The 23,325-nt window shown below is 37.0% G+C and overlaps 3 protein-coding genes across 3 annotated transcripts; 2 read left to right on the plus strand and 1 right to left on the minus strand.

Moving 5' to 3' along the window:
• Positions 1-2,164: 2,164 nt before the first annotated feature.
• LOC145908901 (galactosylceramide sulfotransferase-like) lies at positions 2,165-7,185 on the plus strand. Its single transcript, XM_082996220.1, has 6 exons — positions 2,165-2,172; positions 2,521-2,583; positions 2,932-3,049; positions 3,472-3,586; positions 3,814-4,418; positions 6,943-7,185. The coding sequence occupies exons 1-6, from the start codon at positions 2,165-2,167 to the stop codon at positions 7,183-7,185; spliced, it is 1,152 nt and encodes a 383-aa protein (XP_082852346.1).
• A 2,636-nt stretch (positions 7,186-9,821) lies between these two features.
• LOC145908902 (galactosylceramide sulfotransferase-like) lies at positions 9,822-12,010 on the plus strand. Its single transcript, XM_082996221.1, has 5 exons — positions 9,822-9,937; positions 10,471-10,533; positions 10,603-10,714; positions 10,995-11,109; positions 11,193-12,010. The coding sequence occupies exons 1-5, from the start codon at positions 9,822-9,824 to the stop codon at positions 12,008-12,010; spliced, it is 1,224 nt and encodes a 407-aa protein (XP_082852347.1).
• Positions 12,011-12,799: 789 nt separating this feature from the next.
• On the minus strand, positions 12,800-16,346 carry LOC145908903 (uncharacterized). Its single transcript, XM_082996222.1, has 11 exons — positions 16,251-16,346; positions 16,003-16,158; positions 15,795-15,914; positions 15,584-15,733; positions 15,377-15,496; positions 15,180-15,287; positions 14,771-14,890; positions 14,102-14,221; positions 13,541-13,887; positions 13,204-13,464; positions 12,800-13,030 (listed from the first exon to the last, which is right to left on the minus strand). Exons 1-11 carry the CDS (start codon positions 16,342-16,344, stop codon positions 12,800-12,802), a joined length of 1,827 nt encoding a protein of 608 aa, XP_082852348.1. The 5' UTR covers positions 16,345-16,346.
• Positions 16,347-23,325: the final 6,979 nt, after the last annotated feature.

Here is a 23,325-nt window from a genome sequence, read left to right on the forward strand (position 1 = left end):
GTTTTGAACTTGGCTGCGTTGCCAATAAACCTAGCCATGTCACAAAAGAATCTTTGCTTATATCTCGAATCACTTTTCCATGAGAAAGGTTTGTTAACGCCAGATTGGATATCATTATATTCTTGTTAATTCCAACCATGTGTTGATTTTGGTTAATCCCAATTTTAGTGTCCCCTTCCTTGTTATGAATTTATTATCCCGAGACCAACAGCATACGCGCCTTTTTACCAGGTTAGTGCAGGTTTTTGGCATTCGTTTTAATTCGATAAAAATGAAACTTTAATGCATGGAAAGTTTTTTATGCTTGCACCGAAACTGCACTCTTTAATTCCCAAAACGATTTACACTTGCCTAGATAATTCAGACAAAAACAGTTCTCGCATGCTTGGCTAAAGAAGGAATTTGATTTGAAGTATTTCCAATGTCAATTGCAAAAGGTAAAATGCATTTTCAGAACACACTTTGTAACCATCTCACAAAATTCTAATGCAATTCATATATCAATGAGAATGGTTGTTATTGCAAATGTTTAAAATAATTGTTGTTGTTCTATGTTTGAAGCAAACTTTCCGGGACTACGTTTTAATTGTTTAGTTGAAAACATCAAATCTATTACACATTGTATTATTTAAAGACATCCCCTACTTTCCGATATCTTTAAGGAATTGTTAGTAACCGCAGCCCTTTAATTTGAAGCTGTAGTGTGTTGCCGAATTTCCGCTGTCTATACTCATGCGCACACTTTCCCACTTATTTACTAAATTGGTGCGGTCAAATTTGTATAAGTATCTGCAAACAAATGCATACGATAAACACCAAACAAAGTACATGATTGACAAATATGCCACACTTACCTACAATAGGGTCTTACCGCAGCAACACGAAACGTTCGCTTTCAAACGTGAACTATTTATTAGGCGCAGACAAATTAAGCCACGCGAGTAATCAAGCCTACAAGCGCCAGATAGTTGCGTTCAAGACATAAACTTTGGCGATTACTGTGTTTATCTTCTGTATGTGAAAAATCAATGATCAAAACCCTAAAGAAAAAAAATCCTACAAGTGGAATATTGGTTGACACAGCTGCAGTGCTTTTAAAAATCAAATTTCCTGAGGTTTCAATTTTCTTATTTCATTACCATACACTCGCAGGGTCCATGGACATTTACCTTACACATAAGCTACAATCAGAGCTGAAAAATAATTGCAATAGGCATAACATTTTTTGACAAATGACTTACTTTCAGCATCTTAGTTATTGCTCTCTGTGTTTTCGTCAAAATCGTTGTCCTCGGTTTCAACATTTCCATGTTGTGGCTTCCACTTGAGCCTTTCAATGCGACCAGCAATAACAAACAAACACAAATATACCTTACAGCCGTCATTCTCGGTGAAAGCAGATTTACGCGAAACTGAACTCCTGCCCAAACCCAGTTCAACGATTATGACGTCGCCTTCGCTAGTCACATGTTGTCGTATTATTGCCGGTACGGTCATTTTTGCCCACATTGGATGACTGGAACGTTAATTGACGAAGAAATACCCAAATTTTATATACTTTAACATGTGTAAATCAAAGTGCAACATGCAACTTTACAATATCAATATACGTTTCTTCTCTTCAAATACGTTCATAAGGTTTGTGCGTAGGTTTCAGTTATGTACAGTGATGTATATTGGTGCACGATTACCTGAATTGTTTTGCGTCGACAGCACCATCCGGTCGCCACACAATGGGAGGGATGAGAACAATAAGTTGATAATGCGTATATCCATAACCACAACCTGTGTAAGGGTTTAGAGTTTGCCTGTGCGGTGAGCTGTTATTATGTTTTGGTGTATCAGGGAGGCTGCGTTATAAAAATGGTTCTGTTTTGAGCGGAGCATGACCTTGCTACCGGCACGAATTCCGTGCAGCAAATGTATTGAAATCATCCGTTATGATGTTCTTGAATCTTAATCTAACTAAAAATAACCTCATCAAAAGTTCTACGTCTGACAAATTATATTACAGAGTCAGAAATGTCAGCAAATTTACAAGAAAATGGAAACAAGCACGAAAATGCGTTTCTATCTGTTCAGAGCATTAACGTTTTTCGTCTTGATGCTGTATGTTGCTATGTATGTAATATCAGCTAATCTGTTTGCAGCAACACTGAATGATATGAAAAGGTAAATTTTAGTCAGGAATTTAGTAATAGAATGTGATTCTGGTGGTGCTTTGGCATACAAATTCTGTGGATGTAAATTTGATGATACATCGACAGCAAACCTGCCCTTACATATACCAAAGTCCAAAGCCACGATAAAGCTATACCGTCATAAAAAATGCGATAAGATAGCAGGGGCATACAAACCAACATTTGTTGATATATTACAATTTACATCATACAGATATAAGATCCTAATCATCCATTAACAGTTCCTGACTCTGTGTTTATTTGAATGCTATATCATTGTTTCCAATTGTTGTTTGGTATGAGTAGCACATGTAGTTCATCAATGCACTTTGTTTTACAGAATCGACAAATCAACTCCAAGAGTCATATCGACAACCTACGAAAATCGCGTCTTTCCCCAAAAGTGAGTTCTCGATTAGTTTTTTCAACAATAATCTTTAACTGTCTCCTTTCTAGGCCTGTAGTGAAATGATGCAAGTCAAACCACAAAATGGGAGACTTCAGGCGTAGCCACATATTCTTTGTCCATGGACATTTAAAAAATGGGTTTCGCTAAACACAGCATCATGAGCTCCAAACATCAACCGAATGGACAAAAAAGTAGAAGCAAAAAGTCTTCAAACACATAGACTTGTTTACTTCCCTTAAAATCCGTTTGAACACGAGTCCTTTTTTTATTCCAAGTTTCAATGTGAAGTTTCTGCATTGTCCACACGTGGAAAAAAACTTTGAATATTATTTTCTATTTCAGTTTCAGTCAAGACATTGGAAGTTTAAAATTCGTTTCAAGCAACCAAACCGAAAACTGCACGAGACAAAATAACGTCATGTTCCTTAAAACTCACAAAACGGCAAGTTCCGCCATGCAGGTAAAATTATCAACAGTTTGACGCCAAATTTAAACCACTTTCTGTCTAATCTTTCACTAAACTTATTTAGTAACGGGTGAGTCAATTTACCTTGAGCAAATTAACTTCATATACCATAACAAATTAAGTAAATACGGCATAAAAAACACATAAGATTATGTAGCAGATCGGGTGTTTGTTTTCCCGAATCTCTTTAGTCATAAATCGAATGTCGTTTCAACCACTGTCTGAATCTGTTATTTTTATGCATGGGATAATACTATCTGTCGTTTTCATAACTTATATTTCCACAAAAGGATAACTAGAACGCAGGTATGATACGTAAATAACAATACACTAAAAAACAACGCCGATTCACATGCCAAAAAAAATTTACTTGATAAAATTGTTACTTGTGCATTACATACGGCTCTTGCTTTCAGAACATTCTTTTTCGTTACGGCATCCATCACAATCTTACATTTGCTCTTCCAATCAACAAATACGGTTTCAGGTACCCAAAGCTGTTCCAATCAACGTCCGTTCAAAATCCAAATGGCAAGTAAAGTACCTACAACTACTTGTACTTACTGTTGTTGTTTTTTAAACGTTTCATAAATCGTTTTTGGTGTTTACCGTAAGGAAATGAAGAAACCCATGGGGCGAAATATATATTCCTAATAAAAAGTCAGCCTGATCCTATAGTAAAAAGCTACTAATTTTCTTACAACTGTTGACCAAAAATGTAATGGATTTCAATGAAAAGAACAATGTTTCACTTGCAGGCATGAAAAACTTCAACATACTTTGTCACCACATGCGGTTCAATCATGAAAACGTGAAGAAAGTGATGCCCGACAACACTTTCTACGTTTCTATCCTTCGGGAGCCAGGAACTTTATTTGAGTCGACGTTTGATTATTTCTGGAAATCAGTTCCTGCATTTAAGCAAGTCGATAGAAGGGAATCCCCGGAAAAGTGGTTGGACAACGCGGAAGAATATTTCAGATCTAGTCCTCGCAATTCCCAATGGCACTTTGCAAAAAATTCCCTAATTTACGATTTTGGTTACGACAACTTGAATGAAGATACATCTTATGTGGAAAACGCCATACAAGAAATAACAAAACGATTTGATCTAATTCTTATCGCTGATCATTTTGAAGAATCCATGGTACTGCTCAGCGACGCCCTCTGCTGGCCACTGGAGGAAGTTGCTTCTCTCAGCTTAAACAAAAGATCTCAAGTAAAAGTTGATGCAGCAACAAAATCACGAATAAGTGAGAAGGCGCGACGGTGGAACCGCGCCGACGCCGCTTTGTTTGACCATTTTAATGCCACCTTGTGGCAAAAGATTGAGATTTACGGGGTTAATCGGATGAGACAAAAGGTGGAGGAACTTGGGAATATTAAGAGAAATCTTACCGAAATGTGTTACGAAAAAGATCCGTCAATGTCGAAATTTTATCTAAATCCACGTGGAATGCACATAAGAGCTCACAATTTACGGAAAGAAGCCCAAGCAAATTCCCTTTGCCGAGAACTGAAAATGGACCAGAGGAATTTAACACAGTTATTGTTTGACCGTCAGGTAAAACCATGAATTCTTTTTAATGCATTTTTTTCTTTATTGAAACATGGTAAAAGCAGCCAAAAGGAAATTCACTGCAACATTCTTAAATAAGCTGTGATAAAAGGTCTCATTTCTGTGTCTCCAGAACAACCTCCATGTCAAGTACAATTTCCCGTTTAATATTTTTTTTTCCGTTTAAGTCAAGATCATAATTCATTACGCCCGTGCTTGCTGTCTTCCACGCGAAGTGTTAAGTACCACTCATGTTACAGCGTTATTTGCTTTGCGCTTCGTTTGTTTGCATACAAGGGCTTTGCCATTAATTTTTTTACGTTCGATTAAAGGGTTACTTCGTTTCAAACAACTGACTAACAACGCCGAAGCAATAAATGTGGATATATTAATTTGTAAAAACGACTACGATTAGTAAATATCTAAAACATAGTGAAAGCCAAGCACAGCAAACAATTATAAGTGGAGTGTAAACAAAGAAATTTTATCACTCGTCTCTTTGCAAGAGCAGACGGCGGTTTCTACTATTTAAAATCTCGGGGCCAAACAAAGATTTTAATTTTGGTCAATTCATTAAAAAACACAGGGCCTTAAAACTGATAACATCAAAATATCGAATAAGAAAACCGTTGGTAGACCACTTTAGCGCCACCTTGAAACATAAAGACGTTTGGAAACAGAAGTTGTACCATCCCAACATGTCACGAAATTTTATTTACTTTTCGTGATTCAGTCACACTATGAAATTTTGGGTATTTTTTCACGACATTTTTGGACTACAGAAATTATCATGGTCATTTACAGTATTAATGTGAGTGGAACTAACGGTGGAACAAACGAAAAACACTTTCCAATATAGTTTTGTCAACACTCCAGTCGCTATGAGTTGCATAACCACTGTAAGTCCAGCTTGCAAAATCTCCGCAATATCTTGTATCTCTGTTTACTCCTGTTGATCCCAAGCATGAGTGTTCAATGTGCTTGGCTGTCGCTTTCAATTTACCCCCTGGACACAGTGCAAACGCACTTCCTTCTCCATTTAATACTCGTAGCTGCAATTACAAACACAAGGACATTAATGAGTGTCGATTTTCCTCATTCGGTTTCTGATGACCAAAACCAAATGTTAAACAAGTAAATGCTGAAAGTGAATGAAAGTATGGAGTTTCTCACATTAATACAGGTTTCCGCTAAAACAAACGACAAATCATTGCCTAAATTTCAAAAGTTGAAACTTGCCTGTATAAATCCAGACAATAGGTCATTTTGAGAGTTTGGGGCAAAATGCAAAAGCAGTTGATCAGCACTTCCTGAGTCAAATGCAACAGGAATTGCAGGACCGTTGTCAGATGGTGCTGTATATTTGTTTGATACAATTGGATAATAATCATTGTACAAGTAATAAAGATTGCCATTGTAATTGTCCAAAAAGTTAGTTGTTGTTCTGTATTTAAAGTAAGCTGCCTGCGACCACATGTTAATCGATGTGTTGTTTGGAATCTAAAAAAATACAAGACAAAAGCTGTAATACTGTAAACAAATTGCCTTGTACAGACCAGTATACTACAAGTGTTACCAGCCATATCATCAAGTTTCTTCCTTTAATATCAAAATAGCCAGGATTTTTAAAATCAGCTAATGTTGCTGAACCAACGGTTCCGAATGTTGTCATGTCCATCCAGTTTCCAACTGATGATTCGATCCCTGGCCCGAGCTCACTTGACCACTTATCACCTGAACTACATCTTCCGGTGTCATTTGGGTTATTTTCATGAATGGAAGCCACCAGAGTCCACCCTCCACTATTGATTGTCATGTCACAGAAAGTCGTATACAGTTTGCCAGTTGATTCTTTTAGCTTATATATTCCATTTGATAAACTCGATGTAGATTTCGAGAGAAGTTCTCTGCAATTTTGACTCACTGGAACAAATACGTTTTGTAGCGAATTAATATTTTTCCCTGTTCCTAATTCTTTCAACTTAAATATTAATTTTTCAATTTAGAGCGTGGATGACGCACGAATAATGTCGTTTACCCTGTACATTACATTATGAAGTTCGTGTGAGATCTTCTGAGCACTTTATAAATTACGTAACGACAGGTGCTGCATCGAAAAAGGATTTCCTGGATGAAGTGGCTACTGGATGAAGTTGCTTCTCTCAGCTTAAACGCAAGACCTCAAGTGGGGACTGATCTGGCATCAAGATCACGAATAAGTGAGAAGGCGCGACGGTGGAACCGCGCCGACGCCGCTTTGTTTGACCACTTTAACGCCACCTTGTGGCAAAAGATTAAGTCTTACGGAATTGATCGGATGCAAAAAAAGGTGGAGGAACTTGGGGATATTAAGAGAAATCTTACAGAGCTTTGTATAAAGGGAGGAAAAGCAGTGGACTCGTCCAAGATGAAAAACCCGTCAATGTTGAAGAATTTTTGGAAGCCAAAGGGTGTTGCAATGAAAGGATACAATTTACGGAAAGAGGCCCAGCAAAATTCTCTTTGCAGGGAACTTGTAATGCCAGAAAATGCATTTGGCTACATGCTGTTTGAAAGCCAGCATAAAACGTGAATCTTTTTAAGTATTCCAACGTCAAAACCTAAAACCATGTAACACAGAAGTAAATATTATACTATCCCATACAAGACCGGGTCGCCAACCTGAGAAAGTTTTTATACTTGGCCATCTTAGTTTTGTTTTGAACTTGGCTGCGTTGCCAATAAACCTAACCATGTCACAAAAGAATCTTTGCTTATATCTCGAATCACTTTTCCATGAGAAAAGGTTTGTTAACGCCAGATTGGATATCATTATATTCTTGTTGATTCCAAGCATGTGTTGATTTTGGTTAATCCCAATTTTAGTGTCCCTTTCCTTGTTATGAATTTATTATCTCCGAGACCAACAGCATACGCGCCTTTATGCCAGGTTAGTGCAGGTTTTTAGCATTCGTTTTAATTCGATAAAAATGAAACTTTAATGCATGGAAAGTTTTTTATCCTTGCACCGAAACTGCACTCTTTAATTCCCAAAACGATTTACACTTGCCTAGATAATTCAGACAAAAACAGTTCTCGCATGCTTGGCTAAAGAAGGAATTTGATTTAAAGTATTTCCAATGTCAATTGCAAAAGGTAAAATGCATTTTCAGAAGACACTTTGTAACCATCTCACAAAATTCTAATGCAATTCATATATCAATGAGAATGGTTGTTATTGCAAATGTTTAAAATAATTGTTGTTGTTCTATGTTTGAAGCAAACTTTCCGGGACTACGTTTTAATTGTTTAGTTGAAAACATCAAATCTATTACACATTGTATTATTTAAAGACATCCCCTACTTTCCGATATCTTTAAGGAATTGTTAGTAACCGCAGCCCTTTAATTTGAAGCTGTAGTGTGTTGGCGAATTTCCGCTGTCTATACTCATACGCACACTTTCCCACTTATTTACTAAATTGGTGCGGTCAAATTTGTATAAGTATCTGCAAACAAATGCATACGATAAACACCAAACAAAGTACATGATTGACAAATATGCCACACTTACCTACAATAGGGTCTTACCGCAGCAACACGAAACGTTCGCTTTCAAACGTGAACTATTTATTAGGCGCAGACAAATTAAGCCACGCGAGTAATCAAGCCTACAAGCGCCAGATAGTTGCGTTCAAGACATAAACTTTGGCGATTACCGTGTTTATCTTCGGTATGTGAAAAATCAATGATCAAAACCCTAAAGAAAAATAATCCTACAAGTGGAATATTGGTTGACACAGCTGCAGTGCTTTTAAAAATCAAATTTCCTGAGGTTTCAATTTTCTTATTTCATTACCATACACATGCAGGGTCCATGGACATTTACCTTACAAATAAGCCACAATCAGAGCTGAATAATAATTGCAATAGCCATAACATTTTTTGACAAATGACTTACTTTCAGCATCTTGGTTATTGCTCTCTGTGTTTTCGTCAAAATCTTCAAATTCGGCAAACTCGTTGTCCTCGGTTTCAACATTTCCATGTTCGCTTCCACTTGAGCCTTTCAATGCGACCAGCAATAACAAACAAACACAAATATACCTTACAGCCGTCATTCTCGGAGAAAGCAGGTTGACGTAAAACAAAACTCCTGTCCAAACCCAGTTCAACCAACGATTATGACGTCGCCTTCGCTTGTCGCATGTTGTCGTATTTTTGCCGGTACGGTCATTTTCGCCCAAATTGGATGACTGGAACGTTAATTGACGAAAAAATACTCAAAAAAAAAATTACTATACTTTAACATGTGTAAATCAAAGTGCAACATGCAGCTTTACAATATCAACATAGGTTTCTTCTCTTCAAATACGTTCATAAAGTTTGTGCGTAGGTTTCAGTTATGTACAGTAATGTATATTGGTGCACGATTACCCCAATTGTTTTGCGTCGACAGCACCATCCGGTCGCCACACAATGAATGGGAGAAATGAGAACAATAAGTTAATGATGCACATACCCATAACTACAACCTATGTAAGGGTTTGGAGTTTGCCTGTGCGGTGAGCTGTTATTATTTTTTGGGTGTATTAGGGAAGCTGCGTTGTAGTAAAGAATTATATTTAAGCTGCGTCTGACCATGGTTGCAAATTCCGGGGCTGCTAATGTGTTGAAATCCTATGTTAACGTAATGATAGTCGAGCAAAATATAGCAGAGCCAAAGATGTTGATCCTGCAGCATATTTCTTACAGAGCAATGCAAGCCAGTGTTATATTGCGACTGCTCCTGTCGTGAATTGATGGCGCACTTTGCGTATCTGGAACATCCAGACGCTATACAGCAGGAGAGATAAAACAATTAAACTTGATATGTGAATGCTGTGTTTTTGGATTTGGCTTGTGTTTGGTATTGTTCTGTTTTTATTAATGTAAAGCGTCCACCACGAGAAACCAATATGAGGTAGGCTATTTGCTTTAATGCTTGGGATTTGTACCAGGGTTCAGTATTTGCTAATTTAAGGAGACAGCGTTTATACAAAAAGGTTTATTTTTGAGCGGACCTTATTGCTTGAGCAGGAAATGTGTTAAAATCATCTATTATGATGGTCTTGCATTTTATAATCTCACCACATATAACGTTGTAAAGAACACTTCGTCTAATACACATTATATTACAGAGTCACACATGTTAGGAAATTTATGAGGTTATTCGGATACAAGCACGAAAATGCGTTTCTATCTGTTCAGAGCATTAAAGTTTTTCGTCATTTGCTTGATGCTAAATGTTGCAATGTTTGTAATATCAGCCAATCTGTTTGCAGCAACACTGAATGAAATGAAAAGGTAAATTTCATCCAGGAATTTAGTAATAGTAGGCAAATCTGGTGGTGCGTCCGCGTATATATTCCTCTGGTGCTAAATTTAAATAAACATCCATAGTAAGCCTGCCCTTACATAATCAACTTCCATTGACGAAAAATGATTCATGAGCCCCTCGGTACCTCGCCTTGGGGAACCATGGACCCAAGTTGAGATACCCTGCACTAATTTGAGAAGTCCCGGCCTGTATGCTGAAATATGACGACCTAAAATTCAAAGTTCAAGATCATGATCAAGCTATACAATCATAAAAAACGCGATAAGATAACATGGACAAACAAAACGTTTGTTAACGCATTACAATTTACATAATACAGCATAATTAAATAATCTTCATTGCCCATTAACAGTGTCCCACCTTGGTTTTGTTGAAATTTCGGTGGGAAGGCAGACACTGAGTTTCTGATTTTAAGTTTGTTTGAATGCTATATCATTGTTTCCAATTGTTGTTTGGTATGAGTAGCACATGTAATTCATCAATGCACTTTGTTTTACAGAATCGACAAATCAACTCCAAGAGTCATATCGACAACCTACGAAAATCGCGTCTTTCCCAAAAAGTGAGTTCTCGATTAGTTTTATGTGACGTGGAAGAAAACTTGGAATATTATTTTCCATTTCAATTTCAGTCAAGACATTGGAAGTTTAAAATTCGCTTCAAGCAACAAAACCAAAATCTGCACAAGACAAAATAACGTCATGTTCCTTAAAACTCACAAAACAGCAAGTTCAGCCATGCAGGTAAGATTACCAACAGTTTGACGCCAAATTTAAACTACTTTCTATATAATCTGTTACAAAATTTATTTAGTAACGCGTGAGTCAATTTACCTTGAACAAATACCATAACAAATTAAATAAATACGGCATAAAATTTTCTACCACTGCTTGATTCTTTAACTATTATGCAGGTATGATACGTAAATAACAATATACTCAAAAACAATGCTAATTGTAATAACCCCAAAAAAATAATTGATAGAATTGTTACTTGTGCATTACATACGGCTCCTGCTTTCAGAACATTCTGTTTCGTTACGGCAGCCATCACAATCTTACATTTGCTCTTCCAAACAACAAACAGAGTTTCTGGTACCCAAACCTGTTCCAATCAACGTCCGTTCACAATCCAAATGGCAAGTAAAGTACCTACAACTATTTAACTAGTTTACGTAATAGATTTCAAACTTGAGTGAAAAGAACAATGTTTCACTTGCAGGCATGAAAAACTTTAACATACTTTGTCACCACATGCGGTTTAATCATGAAAACGTAAAGAAAGTGATGTCTGACAACACTTTCTACGTTTCTATACTTCGGGAGCCAGGAGCTTTATTTGAGTCAACGTTTGATTATTTCTGGGAATTCGTTCCTGCATTTAAGCATGTCGATAGGAGGGAATCCGGGGAAAAGTGGTTGGACAACGCGGAAGAATATTTCAGATCTAGTCCTCGCAATTACCAATGGTACTCTGCAAAAAATTCCCTAATTTACGATTTTGGTTACGACAACTTGAATGAAGATACATCTTATGTGGAAAACGCCATACAAGAAATAAAAAAACGATTTGATCTAATTCTTATCGCTGATCACTTTGAAGAATCCATGGTACTGCTCAGCGACGCCCTCTGCTGGCCACTGGAGGAAGTTGCTTCTCTCAGCTTAAACAAAAGATCTCAAGTAAAAGTTGATGCAGCAACAAAATCACGAATAAGTGAGAAGGCGCGACGGTGGAACCGCGCCGACGCCGCTTTGTTTGACCATTTTAATGCCACCTTGTGGCAAAAGATTGAGATTTACGGGGTTAATCGGATGAGACAAAAGGTGGAGGAACTTGGGAATATTAAGAGAAATCTTACCGAAATGTGTTACGAAAAAGATCTGTCAATATCGAAATTTTATCTAAATCCACGTGGAATCCACATAAGAGCACACAATTTACGGAAAGAAGCCCAAGCAAATTCCCTTTGCCGAGAACTGAAAATGGAGGAGAGGGATTTAACACAGTTATTGTTTGAAATTCAGGTAAAACCTTAAAGTCTTTTAAATGCCTTTTTCTTCATTGAAACATGGTAAAAGCACCCAAAAGGAAATTCACTGCAACATTCTTAAATAAGCTGTGATAAAAGGTCTCATTTCTGTGTCTCCGTATCGAGTACAATTTCCCGTTTAATATTTTTTGGCATTGTTTTTGTTTTGCTCAGGCCGTTTAAGACAACATGATAATTCATTACGCCCGTGCTTGCTGTCTTCCACGCCAGGTGTTAAGTACCACTGATGTTACAGCGTAATTTGCTTTCCGTTTTCTTTGTTTGCAGACAAGGGCTTTGCCATTCATTTTTTTACGTTCGAATAAATGGTTACTTCGTTTCAAACAACTGACTAACAACTACGATTAGTAAATATCTAAAAAAGAAAGTGAAAGCCAAGCACAGCAAACAATTATGAGTGGAGTGTAAACAAAGAAATTTCATCACTCGTCTCATTGCAAGAGCAAACGGCGGTTTCTACTATTTAAAATCTCGGGGCCAAACAAAGATTTTAATTTTGGTCATTTCATTACTATAAACACAGGGCCTTAAAACTGACAGCATAAAAATATCGAATGAGAAAACCGATGGTAGACCACTTTAACGCCACCTTGTACAAAACATAAAGACGTTTGGAAATTTCCTTTTTCTGTACATAGAAGTTGTACCATTCCAACATGTCACGAAATTTTATTTACTTTTCTGATTCAGTCACACTATTAAATTCTGGGTATTTTTTCACGACATTTCTGGACTACAGAAATTATCATCATTTAAAATATTAATGTGAGTGGAACTAACGGTAGAACAAAAGAAAAACACTTTCCAATATAGTTTTGTCAACACTCCAGTCGCTATGAGTTGCATAACCACTGAAAGTCCAGCTTGCAAAATCTCCGCAATATTTTGTATCTTTGTTTACTCCTGTTGATCCCAAGCATGAGTGTTCAATGTGCTTTGCTGTCGCTTTCAATTTACCCCCTGGACACAGTGCAAACGCACTTCCTTCTCCATTTAATACTCGTAGCTGCAATTACAAACACAAGGACATTAATGAGTGTCGATTTTTGTTGACCAAAACCAAATTTTGAGCAATTAAATGCTCAAAGTGAATGAAAGTATGGAGTTTCTCACATTAATACAGGTTTCCGCTAAAACGAACGACAAATCATTGCCTAAATTTCAAAAGTTGAAACTTGCCTGTATAAATCCAGACAATAGGTCATTTTGAGAGTTTGGGGCAAAATGCAAAAGCAGTTGATCAGCACTTCCTAAGTCAAATGCAACAGGAATTGCAGGACCGTTGTCAGATGGTGCTGTATATTTGTTTGATACAATTGGATAATAATCATTGTACAAGTAATAAAGATTGCCATTGTAATTGTCCAAAAAGTTAGTTGTTGTTCTGTATTTAAAGTAAGCTGCCTGCGACCACATGTTAATCGATGTGTTGTTTGGAATCTAAAAAAATACAAGACAAAAGCTGTAATACTGTAAACAAATTGCCTTGTACAGACCAGTATACTAAAAGTGTTACCAGCCATATCATCAAGTTTCTTCCTTTAATATCAAAATAGCCAGGATTTTTAAAATCAGCTAATGTTGCTGAACCAACGGTTCCAAATGTTGTCATGTTCATCCAGTTTCCAGCTGTTGATTCGATCCCTGGCCCGAGCTCACTTGACCACTTATCACCTGAACTACATCTTCCGGTGTCATTTGGGTTATTTTCATGAATGGAAGCCACCAGAGTCCACCCTCCACTATTGATTGTCATGTCACAGAAAGTCGTATACAGTTTGCCAGTTGAGTCTTTTAGCGTATATATTCCATTTGATAAACTCGATGTAGAATTCGAGAGAAGTTCTCTGCAATTTTGACTCACTGGAACAAATACGTTTTGTAGCGAATTAATATGTTTCCCTTTTCCTAATTCTTTCAACTCAAATTTTAATTTTTCAATTTAGAGCGTGGATGACGCACGAATAATGTCGTTTACCCTGTACATTACATTATGAAGTTCGTGTGAGATGCAATGTATAACTACGTTAAAGTTTCCTCGTAGAAAAGTACAAGAACAGACGGTTGGAAATGTTACCTATTTCGCAATGTGGTCCTTGAAAACTTCCACCACATAAACAATTGTATGATGTTTCTGTATCGCTACACGATCCATTGTTGTGGCAAATCCCCGGATTTTGAAAGCAAAAATCTGATTCTAAACCGAAATACGAAATTTTCTTTGATACTTTGCACCCATACATTCGTAAAGTCGAGTTAATAGGCATGCTCATTGAGCATCACGTGACCAACAGGCGCACGCGTCGCAAACAAAAGGTACAGAGGGTTTTTTGTACGTTAATCTTTTAATGATCACGATTTATATAAAGGTTGGGGGCAACTACGTCGTTAAGGTAATGTTAATAGCGTCGTTACCTTGACAGATTTTGGTAATTAGTCACTTTAAAAAAATAAATGATCAACTTATCAATATGTATTTAAATCAGAGGGTGCAATAACATTTTTAACACGAACTTCTGAGCACTTTATAAATTACGTAACGACAGGTGCTGCATCGGAATGGAATTAAACCGTAGTAACGGAATATACGGTGAACATGCGCAACGTTTTATGCATTCCATTTCCAACGAACGGTTTGCTAAATTCGTCACACATCTCGTTGGTTGTGCATCCGTTAGTTATATCATATATTATATCAGTTGGCCAGTTTATACCGGCTACACACAATAAAAAAACAAGAACTCACTGCAATAAACACCATTTCCTGTGTAGTTTGCTTTACACGAACATTTGAAACTGCCGTCTATGTTGGTGCAAGTGGCGTGATGGTGACAATTGTGAGTTTGCATTGCACATTCGTTTATATCTGAACAAGATACGGCCCATAAGTATAAATTGCTCTTTGTTTTTTGTAAGCAATGTTTTATATGTTGTTCTATCCGCGTACAATCGGATCAATCTCCTCGAAGTTTAAAGCATTTACTACTGTCAACTGCGGTACCAGATTAACATTAACAAATCGAACTAGAAACGCTATTATTTTTTGGTTAATGATGTTGGTCATGGTATTTTAATTACTTTTCGGATTTTTTTTGCCATTTATAATCCTCGCAAATAAATTACAGCGACTTTGTAGCTTGAGGGCAATTTCTTACCTGTTTCACATTCTTCCCCAATCCATCCACCTTTGCAAGAACAATGCTGTTCGTTTATCCCAGACAAACATTCACCGTTGTTTGAACAAGTTCCCGAACAATCTTCATCTAAGATATAATATTTAATCAAAACTATGAGATACAATTTTTATCATTTGTCTTCACAATTACGATACGACAGATTTTAGATCACTTACGTGAGAAAGAAAAATGTTGGTTTGATAAACCACACGAGCTACTGGTTACACCGCCGTTTGTCGAACCAACGAACGAATGGTTACCGCTTCTGGAATAAACCGCCACGAGGCCTCCACTGTCTGTAAATATGGCTCATAGCAAAAACTCACTAACGCTAGACGTACTTATCTTTGTAACTCACAAATGCGTTGACTGCGAAAACTTACCGGATAACTTTCCAGCGTGAATGGCAGAGGCACAAATCGATGAATTTGTGGTGTACAAATTTGTTCCACACATATAGTTTGATGAACAACCAGATGGACAAAAAACCTCAGTTACAGAAAACTCAGTGTTTCCTTTTGTGCTGCATTTCACTGTATATCAAAAAATACGTTAGCTGTCCCTGGTTTACCTTTAACGACTAATGAAATATACTTTCAAATGTATAAGAAGATCTTGCAAACGAACAAGATTTGCTCGTTACTCCGTTTCTATCTGTTCCTATGTATCCATGTATCGGGTCACTTTTATATACATCAAAGTAGCCTCCTTCTTCTACATAAACAAGACGGTTGGTTTGTGTTTAAAATTCAAGTAACATTTTACAACCCTTGCTTACAGTTAGCACAGAAAGACAACTTACTATCAATCAGTCCTGCATGCATTGCAGCCAGACACAGAGGACCTCGAGCGTAATCATCACTTCCACACAAGTTCGAATTTCGCCTCCAACAGTTCGCTGGGCAGATTACTTTTGAAATTGAGTGATTCAAGTCGGACAACATTGTATCGCACGATGCTGCGTCAACGCAAAATAAACGATTTGTACTTAAAAACAAAGCGTTTTGTTCAAACGCTAAATTTGCGACTAAATCAGAACATATGACTTACCAATCATCGAGCTGCATTGAATTGGGTATTGCAGATAAAACACCAGGATTAGAAAAGCATTAAAACAACACTTTAGCATTTTTGTTGAAAACATTAAATCCTGAATAATTTATAAAGTAAAGAAAATGAAAGCTATATACTTAATTACATGAAGTATTCTGACTATATTGCTGTATTAAATGGTCAAACAACCAAAGTAACGATACACGGTGGTTACTTAATTGGCATTATGCTAAAAAAGTATTTGATCCGGAATTAACAAATATCACGTCACTGTCGGACAATCGGGTCAGACAGAGGGTGTGACATTTGGTAAATTGACTAAAGGTGACACCTGCCAATAAGATTTTTGATTTGCATCCCGCGAGCCTGGCTGCGAGGTAAACGAACAAAATAGGTACATGTACATTCAGACTGTTTGATTCGTTCAACGCTTTAAGTACGCTTGCGACGTCACAACATCATCAACACGACGCGCTGGTTCGTCGGGAAGCACTATCGATAACCTTTGCACTTAACCATCATTGTTTCAATCTTACACTTCCAGCAAGGAACAATGTACATTGCAGAAAAACATTCGAATTAGCTAACATTACTGAGAAAGAAGTTTATGTCCCAGGTTTGCACTCACATACGCATAGTGAGCCCAATTAACAAAGATCACGTCACTACCGGACATTCGGGTCAGAGCGAGTGTGTGACAGTTGGTATATTGACAAATAGCGGCGCTCGTCGCGGTTTTATTGCCAATATTATTGCGGCAGCTATCACAATCTTACAACGTTCGTTACTTAAACTCGAAAACTGTAAATTGTTTCATCCAAATTACATTAAAATCAGCAAAGGTAATTCAAAAGTTTTTTACTCCAGGACTTAATGTGGAATCAACTTTTAATAAGAATTTCCTAATAAGAATTTCCTATATAAGAAAAATAAGAATTTCCTACAGCCTGAAACCTTAACTTTGATTTATGGTTGTAAAATTGGGTTCCCCGAACACTTATATTTCAGTCGTTGCATGTTTCATTAGTTTGGGCTCGCATATCCCTCTTGGGGAATCCCCACGAAATGGCGGGGAAAAGGTGGAAGAAAAGAAGAAAATACTTTTCAAGACCAAAAATACCTGGATTCACTTAAAAAAACTTCTCGCCGCAAATTACCACAGGGAATTTATGATATTGTCCAACGAGGCCTTTTTCTGGTCACCGGTTGACGGAAGCAAGGTTTTCCCTGGGTTCAATGGCGGCTTATAGCTCTAAAGTTTCTGTAAATTTCGGCACTCAAATGTAGCTTGCTTTTTTGGTCTTGGTCGGTGATAACTCTGCGTATGATTTCAGGAAAATGTCTTGGTTTGTTTTTATTCGTGCAAGAGAAAACACATGTGGACAAACTACTGGTAAGGTGTTCAGCTTTGTAAAAATCCTGATAGTGGTTCGTGCACAGGATAACCTGGATATTGTGATAACAGAATTAAATTGGATCTTTTTCATATTCATGCTGCCCAAAGATATATGTGATACAGTTTCTTGCAGGCGACGTTATACAACGGACGATTAACGGAGTACGTAGGCTATATCTGGTGGGTTTTCTGAAAGGGTGTTCGAAAGGATATAAATGCAACTCGAAAAGTTGTTACCTACATTAAAACGTTTTTTATTAAGTTAAGGTAAACATTGCTAAATACCGCAAACATTTTTGTGATTGCGACACTTAGTGACTAAAATACCTAAAACAGTAAACCACATAGTGACGCTAGTGATCAATGATACCCAATAGTAGTCTCTTCTGACAAATAGCCGGCGGCGGAATTAATTCTTCAACTGCACAGAGAAGAGAAGTGAGGTTGGGTTTTTAGGAAGCCGCTCGGGCAATTTTCGGTTCTTTTTGTAAGATCATAAGTGTAACAATGAAACGTTTTTGTCTTAGTTATTACATTTTGGTGCTAACTTTACGGAAATCGTGAGTTGCACTCTGGTCTGTCAGTTTTTTTACATGTGTGATGTGAAGGGCGTTTAGTTTTCATACGTTTTGGTGTTTTGTTACGTGTATGATGGTCAACAAGTAGCACAACTTTTGGGTCTAATGAACAATTGTACTCAACCATGTTCTAGTAATTTCGGAAACCCCAAATTATGTTTTGTCCAATGATAGTCCAATTTTTTATGTGATAATTGATTGGAAAATGTGTTTGTTTACTGAACAAATAAGATGATTTTATTAGTTGCAAAAATAACTTTATATAATAGCGTTAATGATTTAATTTTGGTTACTGGTCTTAAACAAGTTTGATTACTTCAAACAAGTGCCATAGGATGGTTTAAGTTTTAGTTCTTGCATATTTTATCAGTATATTTCCAGATAGGAATTTGACAGTTGATAGGTAAAGCACCAAATGTTAATTTGCTGTTTAAATCAATGCATATTGCTTGCTTGAGCAATCTGATCCTGAAATCTCTAGGAGTTTTATCTCATGACAGTTTAAACTGTGCATCTGCAAATGTTTCTTTGTGGCTATGTACTGTGGACTGGGTTGCCAATGACCTGGAGCTTGAAATAAGAATGACAGCAAAATGAATACAATTTATCTAAAAATTCTCAAAAATTTGATGACAATAAAGTCATTTCTTAGAAATAAGGACAACAGCATTTTATCAGACTTGGACCTAAGAAATCCTAGAAATAAGGATGATATGACATCCCTAACAATAATATGTAAACTTAGTTTGAACTTTGAACAAATACTTTTCTACCAATTTTACATCATATTTAATGTTGTATTTGTCTGTGCTTATAGTCATCACTTGACTCTGTGTGCTTGTTTAATTCTGAATGGAACGCCTCATGTTTTAACAAAGTAACAAAGGTTTTTGAAAAGAGAATTTGTTAATTTACGGTATATACATTTTGTTCTTTTGCATTCCAGTTTTCTAGTTTGATGCTTTTCTATCTTATGTTCAAGCTTATTTTGCTCAATTTGTCTGAATCTTTAATATCAATATTAAATGTAGACCTTTGAATTTAACTTTCTCCTTATGCTGGAATGAGGTAACACATTCTTAGCATGACTAACACCATGATGTCAAGTGGACTCCTCACTAATCAGCTATGGTAACAATTGAGCATAGTTGTGCTATGAGTACAAGCCATGTAATTAATTATATACTACCTTGTAAATCAATGGCAACATTGACTTATTGGTTCAATAGGTTGTGGACACTAGACAGCATAGGCTAAATTGTCTATTTTCGGAGATATTATATAAATATAAGGTTTATAAAACATGTTTAGTGTTAAAATTTCCAACCGTAATTTAACAAAGGCTGTTTTTGTAACATCTGCATTGTAAGTTTGCCACCACAGAAATACCCTACCTTTATTAACCACAAAAACAATAGCTTTTATGTTTTGTTGTGCTGGGTGGTTTATTGTTGAGGTAACAATTGTTCACAGAAGACCATAACAATAGGTGAAGGGTGTTTGTTGTGGCATGTAAAGGTTTGCCCTGGGGTTACAGAGCAGATTGGTCAGAGAAATCGCGTTTGTTCACAGTTATTGTGGGGATTATGAAAAACACTTTGCGGATTACCTTGGCAAAGTGCACAGCAGCAAGCATTGCTGTTAATTGACCGTTACACATTGTGTTGGCTGTAATGTAAGGAACAAAAGACGTCGGTCGTTCTTTGGGTAATGGTATTAGTGACGATTCTTAGATATAATTGGGATTAAAAAAAAATAGCTTGCTGGCTCGCTGTGACATGTCAAATGTATCAAGGCAGAGTTAATGTGCGATTTTTTTTACAAAAAAAAAACAACCTTGCTACGTCGTACGTAAAAAAATGGTAATAAATACTTGATTCATGAAATGTGCTTTCTCGCATAGAACAGATATGCAAACATGCAATTACTACAAACTCAAACCCACGTACATGTTCTATTGAATTGGTTTCCGACCGTGGAAGTCGTTGTTGGCATGGTTTGTAAATGCATCTTATTGTGAAATTACTGTAATCGTTGATTGCCGTTAAATTCGCAAATTCCTTTCGTAAGTTCTGAATTGCGTTTTTAATCTTTGTTTTGTTAAAAAGAGTAAATCCTTTTCTTTAGTAAACTGTTGCGTTTCCACGTTGTGAAAGATCTTTAACCAAACCCTCTGGAGACAGACAGGGCATCACTTAATATAGACATGTAACAGACAAGTTTGGACTTACTGTATTAGTGACCTTTTTCGGTTCAGTAGCTTTAATAACAAATGCTGCTATTTGATTCCTATTGGGATGCCGAAAGACCGAAGTTCGACTCTTATGTAATAATCAGATTCGACTTCATTCCATTACAATCTGTTATATCCAAAAAAATGTTTCACTAGTTGTTTTGGTGTACAACAGGTAATGTTTTAGTGCAGACATAGAAGGATTATTTATAATCGTTTTGGTAAATGCATCTTTGGTGGTAGAGTTATCCCATGTACATCGAAATTGTAAGGACCTCAATGACATATTCCCAACACTGCTAACGATGTCTCTAGAAGCCAATACATTTCATAATGACACGTATGTCGCGCCAAAGGACCATAGTTTTACCGAATGTTGGCCAAAATTGTGTCGTTGACGTCTGTGGTTCTGTTAATTACGAAGCAGCCGGGTTTGACCTTTTGCGTGCTTTCGGTTGTTCGTTTCTGGTGTATAAATGTTGGTTTCTAGCACCTAATTCTGCGCGTTTTACTGGCTATACTGATTACGTAACGTCTTTTTTTTACCTTTCTTATGTACAGAATGTTTTGGGAACACATTCTTTTCGCAATTAGCACACACGTTTAAATGCCCGTTAACCAGAAAAGTAATATTGCTAATTTTAGGGTTGTCCGGTTTGATCTGGGGCCCATCGTGATACGTTGGCCAATCACGCTCGGAATTTCACGCACGAATTGAGTCACGTGATACTTGGAGCTGCTTCGTTAGCACGTTATGCATCGCTGACGGCATTGAATGAAGAAATAGGTTTTTGTTGAAGGTTTTGTAAAGCAAAGTTTGCTTGGTGTTAATACCGTTTCTATCATTTAATCGTTTGTTTGCAAAAAGGTATTTTCGCCTGCATTTTTTTGCCGATTTTTGTCTGTGGTAATTCTCGTTGTTTATCTCAAAAGTTGCTCCCTGGTGGACCTTGGGCATAAACGGAATAATAATAATAAGCAAACACCTTTTACTATGGCAATCTTGCACGTGTTAACGAAGTCCAAAAGTCTGTAGGCAATTTTCGGTGCCCTTTGCAACGTCCCACTTATTCGAAACGAGTGTCGTTAAGACGTGATGCTGCATGTTTGTTTTGCATTTAGGTGAAATGCCCTACGGCAACGTTTCTCTACCTAAAATTCAGTTTTGATTCAGTTAAAAAGGAAGAATATAAATTATGATACTTGTAATATCAAGCAAGGGTGCTTTAAAAAATAACCAACGATTTTAGCTTATGTCTGAATTATTCCTTTAGTTTCAAGTTTGGAAAGGTGCCACAGCCTGGCACAAATATAATACCAGTCCTTACTGTTCATGGTCGTGCTGAAAGTCTCTAGCGTTAGTAATGGTCACGTTTCAGGACGTTTTGTTACGTCATTAACGAGACGGGTCATAAAATTTCCTTTAAAGTTATGCACCCCCTGCATGAGTTTAACGACCAGCACAAAGGACTTGCAATTACGGGCAACAACGAGTAAATGCCAGGATGTAGTAAACACCAAACATATATTGCGCCATGCAGATCGTACGCAGAACGTAATTGTTAAAGTTCTACAAGATTAACTGGTTATTGAACCTTTTTTGGTTGTCTTTGGGGCTAATGTCGCGGTTACAAATGAGTAAAACGCTTAAACCTGTACACTATTTTGTTAATTTTGATCGTTAAAATTTGTCCCACCATGAAAGTTGTAGTTAATTCGTTGACGATTATCACATTGACGCTATTTCCTGTCTGGTGACATTTGAACGTTCTAAGCAACTGAATGCTTTAATTCCTTGTTCGTTGACCATGTTTACCAAGTCTGCGGTCTCAGACAAATGTTGTATACGTGCTCTACAACTATTTATATTTCGGTGGTGTGTAATATGGATGAACGTGTAGTGTGTATCTTCAACAAACAGTTACTTTTGACCTTAAAACAGTGTACCGGCTTATTTGTGTAGAAGGGGTGTTCAAAGCAGTGAAGTGTTGATTTCTTCAAAAATATTGGGTGTCACCTCTGCCTTGTGAAAAATGTGAAACATGTCCTGATCAAAGCAAGTTGCTGTCTGCTACTGTGGATAACCTTTTTGTATAAGGTTGACTTGCTAGGAGGTGAGTCACCCCCTACCTTGGGACAATACTAACTGAAAACCCGTCTTGGTCACTTCAATTCTTCATACACTCAAAATTTTCTACACAACTGCTTCCAAATATAGTTACCCCTTTGTTGCCTTTTGCCTATAGGGTAGTTTCAGTTCTGAAAGGTGGTTTGTATGTTATAAATGGTTGTCGACAAACTAAATTGTGTCCACTTGGTGCGTTGATTTAGTCAGTCACCAGTATTTACTTTTCATTCAGTTTTATGTGCCTGTCTTACTAAAGGGTTTAACTGGGTCAGAGAGGGCCAAATAACATGTGACTCTCCAGAACAAACAAACAATGTTTGCTTGACAAACTATTACTTGGGTAATGTGGTCTATTATATTAGAAAGCACTATGTGTTTACTTTTGTTGTGAAGCAATCAGAAATCAAATGTGAAGTTTTGTAAAGTAAGAGGTCTGCTTAGCACGTAATTAAACAAGCAATTATACTTCGTAATTATAGTTACATTACATACCCTTTTTGTACAAAACCCATACTTGCAAGCCTTTTTAGGAATTAAAAATGAGAAATTGGCCTCTGGCATTGGCGTGCTGCACAGTTCACTTGAGGCAAGCTAAAATAGTGTTTGATGTCATCAGCTGGGCAGTCACCACTTGAGCTATCTGATGTAAGTTCTTGTCTACTTGGCATTCTCAAGGGCTTGGATCACTTTTCAGTGTATATGTTTGATGTGGAACTGGTTCTGTTATATAGTAATGC

The sequence above is a fragment of the Ascidia mentula genome, chromosome 7, assembly GCF_947561715.1.
Source record: "Ascidia mentula chromosome 7, kaAscMent1.1, whole genome shotgun sequence".
NCBI lineage: Eukaryota > Metazoa > Chordata > Ascidiacea > Phlebobranchia > Ascidiidae > Ascidia > Ascidia mentula.

Coding starts and splice junctions, on each gene's coding strand:
- LOC145908901 (XM_082996220.1), top strand. Junction 2,584..2,931: donor AATCGCGTCTTTCCCCAAAA/GTGAGTTCTCGA, acceptor TTTCTATTTCAG/TTTCAGTCAAGACATTGGAA. Junction 3,587..3,813: donor GTCCGTTCAAAATCCAAATG/GCAAGTAAAGTA, acceptor TTTCACTTGCAG/GCATGAAAAACTTCAACATA.
- LOC145908902 (XM_082996221.1), top strand. CDS start 9,822: ATGCGTTTCTATCTGTTCAGAGCATTAAAGTTTTTCGTCATTTGCTTG. Junction 9,938..10,470: donor ACACTGAATGAAATGAAAAG/GTAAATTTCATC, acceptor TTTGTTTTACAG/AATCGACAAATCAACTCCAA. Junction 11,110..11,192: donor GTCCGTTCACAATCCAAATG/GCAAGTAAAGTA, acceptor TTTCACTTGCAG/GCATGAAAAACTTTAACATA.
- LOC145908903 (XM_082996222.1), bottom strand. CDS start 16,344: ATGTTTTCAACAAAAATGCTAAAGTGTTGTTTTAATGCTTTTCTAATC. Junction 15,288..15,376: donor CCAACATTTTTCTTTCTCAC/GTAAGTGATCTA, acceptor ATTATATCTTAG/ATGAAGATTGTTCGGGAACT. Junction 13,888..14,101: donor AGGACCACATTGCGAAATAG/GTAACATTTCCA, acceptor TATTTGTTCCAG/TGAGTCAAAATTGCAGAGAA.